At 40.7% G+C, this 7,667-nt stretch overlaps 1 protein-coding gene across 1 annotated transcript; it reads left to right on the forward strand.

Annotated features, from left to right (window-relative positions):
- The first annotated feature begins 1,697 nt into the window (after window positions 1-1,697).
- On the forward strand, window positions 1,698-6,756 carry LOC115569904 (uncharacterized). Its single transcript, XM_030398123.1, has 2 exons — window positions 1,698-1,958; window positions 3,688-6,756. The coding sequence occupies exon 2, from the start codon at window positions 3,768-3,770 to the stop codon at window positions 5,919-5,921; it is 2,154 nt and encodes a 717-aa protein (XP_030253983.1). The 5' UTR covers window positions 1,698-1,958; window positions 3,688-3,767; the 3' UTR covers window positions 5,922-6,756.
- The last annotated feature ends 911 nt before the right edge of the window (window positions 6,757-7,667 follow it).

Here is a 7,667-nt window from a genome sequence, read left to right on the forward strand (position 1 = left end):
TGATGAGGAAATATGGTGGAGGGTAGTCCATGACAGTCATTGGTCTTCAGGTAGCTTGAGGTGTGTTCAGGCTCATTACCCTGCTATATCTTGAAAACGGTCTGTTACACTTCTTATGATGTTTATCTCCTGATTGCTATTGACCACTGACCCTTCACATGTTTGATTTCAGCACTTTTGTCTGTTTACTTTAACTTCATTTTGTATTTTTTTCTGTGTCATTTCTTGAGAATAACATGATATTATTTTAAGGGCTAAACACAAATCAGAACTCTGTAGATAAGGACAGTTTTATTTTTCTAAAAAAATGTTTTACTTATGTGCAGTTTTAACCAAATATCTTGAACACAGACTGTTTTACTGTTTTTACAATGTTTATCACCTGATTATTTGATCACTGAGTATTCATATGTTTGATTTCAGCACTTTTGTCTCTTTATTTTTTTACATTCTGTGTGTGTTGCTGTCTTGTTGCTTTCTGTAAAGTCCCCAACAAGAACCAGGTGTCATTAAAGAGATCCAGGTGAGATCATGACCTCATGTGGGTGAAGAGAAACAACACTTTTCAGCCTGGTGTGAGTCTTTAAATTCATCTTAAAGGAACTTAATGTCCCTCCTCTTATTCTGTTTTACAATAAATGATCTCATCTTACAGTGTGTCAAAATAACAGCTGTCTTTAGTTGATGTTATACCTTCATCAGCCAGCAGGGGGAGTCACCTGCTGGTTAATAATGTGAGAGCTGTTTGGACTGAGTCAGAACTTTACTGTCATAAACAAGATAAGAGGCTTCTGTTTTAAAACACTGCTCTGACAAATAAGCACATGTTTCTGATTTTATATCATTTGTGTTTAATATCATGTCTTGGTTATTTTTTATTTAAAAACGAATTAAACATTTGGGTTTCTGTTTTTAACTGTTGGATGTTTTATTTCCAGTGAATAAAGCAGAAGAAAGGTGTTTGTGCTGTTCATCATTGCTCCTGTTTTACTGAATACTCATGTCAATACTCATAATATTTAAAACTGATATTGGTTCTAAAGTGTGATAACAGTGAGACTGTCAGGTTAAGATTTTTTTTAAATGTCATAAATACAGAAAGATTTACATTCATGAAATAAAATCAAGTATTTGATACATTTAAGACATTTTAAGACTTTAAATCATCACTCTGTAGTTTTGGAGAAGAAATTCAAATTCTGAATTTTAATATTTACAATATTAATGAGGTAATAATACAAACTGTTTTCCATTAGTGAATAAACAAACTGCTCTCAGAGGAAAATAAGATCCCTGAAGACACAGTGTGAAGCTAGAGAGGTGGCAGGGTCCGCCAAATATAAACACAGTGACAAACTTTAAATTGTGTTGTTCTTTAAGCCAAGTTTGTTTATTCAGTTTCAAATTCTGAGTTTGAACTTCTACAAAATAAAGCTGCAGGATATGGTCAAAAGGTGATATTGCGATGATTTCAACAGATTGTGATATAATCCATGATTATTACGGATGATTACATTTTACACCACAATTTTCTTTGTCATTGAAAAACGTGCATTTCTCCCGGTCTCTGCCAAACAAACCTGTTTTATTCAAACTGGAGAACAAGCATTTCTGCAGCACTAATACCCGTCATTGATACCTTTTTACAGAATTAACTTCAATCATACTTTGATTATTTTGCCATTAATAAAGGAGCCCGACTCCAAAACTACTTTCAATGGACACAAAAAATGTGACATGCGCACACGTGGCTGCCCTCTCTCTCCCCCTCCAGGGTTTTGGGGAAGTCGCGTGTGAAACCGAAAGTAAACTTCACTGGAAACCCGAAGTCGACTGCGGAAACCAGAAAGTTCCAACAGAGATGGAGGAATGTCCGCCTGTATCCTCCGATCAGATCCAACGAGGGAAGACATCTGTGAAGACAACACGTCGGTCCTGAAGACGGCTGTCCTCACTCGGTAAGAGACAACACTGATCAACACACACTGAAGTGCAGGACTTCCCCCGGTGAGGATCCTCTGTGAGTCTTCGGGGTCCTGTTGACTGTTTTTAACACAGAGACTCCCAGAAAAGTCACATTAAACTGAAGAAAAGCTGAACGGAGTGACTTCTGCGACACGTTCAGGACAGGGAGGGTCGTCATCGCGCTATTATAGAAAACAGCTGTGCAGGAGCGGCACGTGACACGTCAGCTCCATCTAACGGTCCAATCTACGTATTGTGACGTGTTCACTGTCACCACGTCACGTCCGCGAGTCTGCAACAGGGCACTAATGCCGCTTTTCCAACAACATTAGCAAGTCGAAGCTGTTTTTTTTAAACACAGGTCAACCATTTAAAAATCTTCATTGACCCTATTCACACCTCCTGCAGCCCGACTGCCTCTGAGTTTTTTTTTCCCCCCCAAGTCATCTTTATTGTGAAACTTGGTTTACAGTTCAGCAGTGACTTACAATGACAGAAATATGTAATTATAATGAACAAACATATAAAATACAGACAAGGCGAAATAAGGAGGCTTATAAGTTATTAAAAGGAGAAAGAGGACCACATGTTGACAGTTTGAGCCAGAAATCAAATGAATATAACGTACAACTTAATGGAAAAAAGATGTAAAATTAGGTTTTTTACTGTTGAATTTACATTTATGAATGTGGAACTTTGCCAGCAGAATTAATACATTTATAATTAAGTATATATTTTCTTTACTATGACTTCTATAAATGCAAAATACCACATTTTCCCACAATTAAGCAAAGTCTTTATAAACATGGTCAATGACAAATCTGCTGAAGGTTTGCCAAAATGTCCTGATGTGTAAGTGATACCAAAAGAGGTGCAAAACAGTTTCTGGGTGGTCTTCACAAAAAGAACAGTTTGTATTGATATCTCTTTTAAATGTAATCATGTAAGGATTGGCAGGGTAATATCTGTGAATTATTCTGAACGACATCTCTTTCACCTTGTTTACTAACAGGTATCTGTGAGGAATCATCCAAACTCTTTTCCAGTCAATGTTGTTTACAAATCGGTTCCAGTCCGAGAAAAGCACGATATAGCCGTTGTGAAAGAAGCTTCTGTAAAACGGTGGATACTTTATTTTGAGCGTCTCAACCCCGTGATGTGACTCGTTTCACGGTCCGAACTTGAGCCATTCAGTCCAGTAACATTTGAAAAGTCTAGAGGAGCCGCACGATACATTTATTCTATCCCCCTTCAAACCGGAAGTTCGCCGGCTTGGTCGGTGATCCAATTATTTTCATATCTGGGAAGTCGAACTTTTTGGTCCTAAAACAGCACTGAGCAGCTTTCATAGGAATAAATGGGGTTAAAACGTCCTGAATGGATTACATCCCAGAGTCCTTCTTTATTTAAGCGCCACCACCGGATGTTGATACTGCGTCATCACTTAGCGCGGGCTGATGCAGAGTTTACACATTACCATCACACAAAAAAGCCTGATTTCAGTGGGTTTAAGTGGGATATTTGACCAGTGGAAAAGATGTATAATACCCCCTTTTCTGCACAATTCCACGAAAACATAGCCTCAACATATTCATAAAATCATTTAACAACTATAAAACCTGCTAAATAAGAAAGTTATATCAAATTCTAGTGTTCTGTTGAACACTTCAGGAAGAAAATCTAACATCTGGTTTTGATTTCCATTCTCTGCTTTGCTACAGGGGTCTGGGTCCAGAAGAAAAACACAAAGAAAGCTGTTTTAAAGGTTTCTACTTGAGATTGAGTTGACAACAGAAGAAAAGATGGGACAAAGAATGGGAAAATACGGAGACGTGTCATTTTCCAAAAATCAAGGATGTGTCTCAGGGAAACAGAGGACTCAGAAAAAGAAGTTCTCAGAGGAGGGTATTCACGACAGTCACCCCCCTTCTTCTCCCTCTTCCATCTTGAGACCTCATAATTATAATCGGCGGCATAAATTGAGGCGACATCGCCATGGCCCGGGACCACCTCCTTGTACCCAACGAATGAAAAAGCCCATCAGATCAGCCCGGTCCAGACGTACTACTACCAGAAATAAACATCAGCTGTGTCTTGAACAATCAGGCCTCTCTTTCAAGCAGTCACTCACCAGCTGGAGTCCCGTCTGCAGCAGCAAAAGTGAAGTTGAGGTGGTGGAGCAAGAAAACAGAAGTACCCCAGAGAGAGTGTCAGAACATGGCAGCTCGTCTACCAGCTCTCCTCTCTTTGCATCGGATAAGCTGCCAAACAAAAATGTCAGCAAATATCCTGAAAATTCTCCCTCTTCCTTCTTGTGTGCAAATGATTGTGAAAGTTCTTCTGAATCTAGGAAACGTCCTGACCGCACAAACAAACCGACTCAACTGAAAGATGAGTTTGATTCCGTCTCTTACTCCGGACAACAAGGCGAGCAGAGCTTGAGCCTCGTCTGCAGCAGCGAAACCAAAGATGAGACTGTGGTTTTATCAGCATCCCAGAGTGACATCGACAGAGATGATCCTGTTTTGTTAGTCCCTCGTTCAGAGCAAGCCCTCTCAGCTGATTTGAATGTCTTGTTTGAGCAGTTGTCTGTACATTCTAAAAGCACGTCAGCAGCTGACAGTGACGCCCTGGTTAAAATGGAGGCTCCTGTTACAGCTGTGAGCTCCTCAGTCACAAACACCCAGCCGACCCGTCCTCACCTCCAGCTGTCCTCAGATCCTGGTTGGAGTCAAAGAGGCTCCAGCTGTTTGCCTCGTTCTCACAGCGTTCCCTCACTGAGTCAAATAAGCTGTGCAGAGAACAAGACCTTCAGACCATCACAGAGCTTACCTGACATGCTGTTAAAAAGCAGCTTTGAGGAGTTTACACCTGATATCACTGTTGATGAGGTTGATGAAAGCTACCGGTTCCTGTGCTCCTGCCCAGGCCTGTACCAGTGCAGTGTGACGGGCCTGGTGTTCCACATGGAGGGAGAAGGGGACGTGGTTTACAGGATTGTCTCTTGGGACAGGAGGCTACTGGCCCAACATCACAAGAAGCCTGCAGGACCCCTGTTTGACATCAAATGTCTGCAGCAGTCTGTGTGTCGGCTTCATCTCCCACACTGTGAGATCCCATCCACAGCTGGATGTCCATTCTTGTCAGTCGCTCACCTGAATGATGAGAGCATTGAGTTCATCCCCCCTCATAGGATAACAGAAACTCATGTGATCATCAACATCTCAGGGTTTTCTGGTTATGGTAATGTTAGAGATGAAGCATCGCCACACGTCCCGATCCAAGCGCTGGTTCTGCTGTTCTACAGGCCCCTGAATGAGCTCACATCCCTCCTCAATGTGTTGATGCTGCCAGGTAACGTCATGCTCCGGGATGTGCGACGCACCAGGAAGAGCTTAGTAGGAGATGAGCTCTACATAGAGACATGCTCACACTGTAAACTGCTGCCAGGGCAGGAATACACACTGTCCACTTGTCCTGAAGACGACTCAGTTCTAGTTCAACCGAAAGAAGCTGAATTTCATTGTGGCAACTATGATAACTACATCCCATCATTCCAGGTCAGATTCAAAACAATCATGTTGAATATGAAGGTGCTTCTGAGAGACACCAACAGCTCTCACATTGTTTGGCAAAGAGAGGTTTGTCTTCCGTCTGCTGGACTAAAGAGACTCTGTGTGCAGGGCAACTCAGTCAAGATTCTGTTTGACATACGGAGCAGCTTCATCGAGGGGATATCAGGACCTGTTCTCAAGAGTCTGCTGGACAAACTGTTTGAGAAAAAGGTGCTGACTGATTCTGAGAGGGAGTCAGCAGACGAGATACAAAACAGAGGAGACAAAGCTCGTTTTGTTATCGACACAGTGAGGATGAAAGGTGAAGCTGCCAGTTCAGAGGTGATCGAGTTCCTCTGTGAGGTCGACCCCTTCCTCTCTGAACGTCTTGGGCTGATCTGATCATGTTTTCCTCGTGGTTAGATACTGATCTGAGCTCAAACACTGAACTCTGACTTCAATCCCTGAACTCCAGCCCTTTTCCTAGAACTCTATCAGAACAGAAGACCAAGTTAAAACCCTGACCTCAGATTCAATCTCTGACCCATTTTCCAGGAACTCACACTTCTTTCCCAGATCGTTGATGAAGTGTAGATATGGACAGTTTTTAAATGTTGAATCCATTTCAGATCATTTTTTTAACCTAATGTATAATTTTATAACATTTTAAACCAAATATCTTGAATGCAGACTGTGTTTTTTATGTCGTTCACCACCTGATTCTGACCGATCACTGACGCTTCATATGTTTGATGTTAGCGTGCTGTTTGATACTTAATGATGTCTACAGTTTACGACCTACCATCACAAAGCGTCAGTATTTGACAAGTTGGGAACGAGACTCCGCAATCAACCGTCTGACAAATGGGCAGTAGTTACGTTACTGTAACACGTTACAAACTACTTTTTGTGGGTAAAAAGTAGTGTAACGCATTACTACTGAAAATATGGGCTGTACACTGTGCCCTGCCAGAAACTTTTGTCCACTGGTGTAAACTCAACAGCCAACCTCACCAAGCATTTAAAAGCAAAACATGCTAACATGAAGCTTGTAGCTCAAGATCCCCGGGGAAATGATGATATGTCGAGTCAATTTGCACTATAGCTTTACACCAATTTCAGTGTAGCCTGTTTAATGTCAGAGTTATGTATTCATGTGTTTTGTGCCCATAAGATGCGTCGAGGCTTAATATTTGGTACTTTTGTTTGTATTGTTGTTTCTTGTCAAGTGCTCTGTTTGTGGCATTTTTCATAATAAAGAGCACAAAAGAAATACCTGTTATGTCCTCCATAGTAGAACTTTATGTGGCCTATACACATTTAGGAAATGAGATGGGTTCTGCCCAAAGTCAACGTAAAAGTAACGAGTAATGTAAAAAGTTACATTCCATAGAGGGTAACTAAGTAAGGGATTACTTTTTAAAGAAGTAATGAATAATGAGCAAACACTACTTTTTAAAAGTAACTTCCCCAACACTGCAAATGGGACCTTCAATGTAATTAAAGTGCAGTCATACATCAGTCATTAGACTGAAACTTGTCTGTCGAAGATACATTCAGTCAAATAAAGTATGAGCTGGTGATTACTGTCACAGTTTGTTTCGAGTGTCCTGACTGTGACCTGATATTCACATGATGGGCAAAAATGGTTCATTCTGAAAAAGACATTTTTGTCCATTTATCTGCCAAGATTTGCATCCAATATCACAAATATGAAGTAACGTGAGCTGGTAAGTGTTTCACATCAAAGTTTTATAAAGGAACTCACAAGGTGGATGAATTATTTGCCCCAACAGATTCTGGACCTGCTGAGAGATTTACATCCAGCTGTTGTTTGTTCAGACCAGCCAAGCAGACACTCAACAAACAGACCAGATATCTTTAATAGAAATGACAACAGACATTTCACCTGAAGTCTGAACTGAGACAGCTTTGTATTCAAATCTGGTGTGATCTACTGAGTACTGGGTTACAGATGGTGTTACCACTTAATGACTTTTTTTTTTGAACAATGTTTTTATTAATTTCCAATAAGAACATACAAAGCACATTGACATATGCCACACAAGTTACGCAATGAGATGCAGGTGAACCTCACTGCATACACATACATACAGAAAAGATAAACACGCACACAAACATACATAT

The sequence above is a fragment of the Sparus aurata genome, chromosome 19, assembly GCF_900880675.1.
Source record: "Sparus aurata chromosome 19, fSpaAur1.1, whole genome shotgun sequence".
NCBI lineage: Eukaryota > Metazoa > Chordata > Actinopteri > Spariformes > Sparidae > Sparus > Sparus aurata.

Bases quoted from the DNA above. Each gene is read 5' to 3' on its own strand.
- LOC115569904 (XM_030398123.1), top strand. From the start codon at position 3,768: ATGGGACAAAGAATGGGAAAATACGGAGACGTGTCATTTTCCAAAAAT.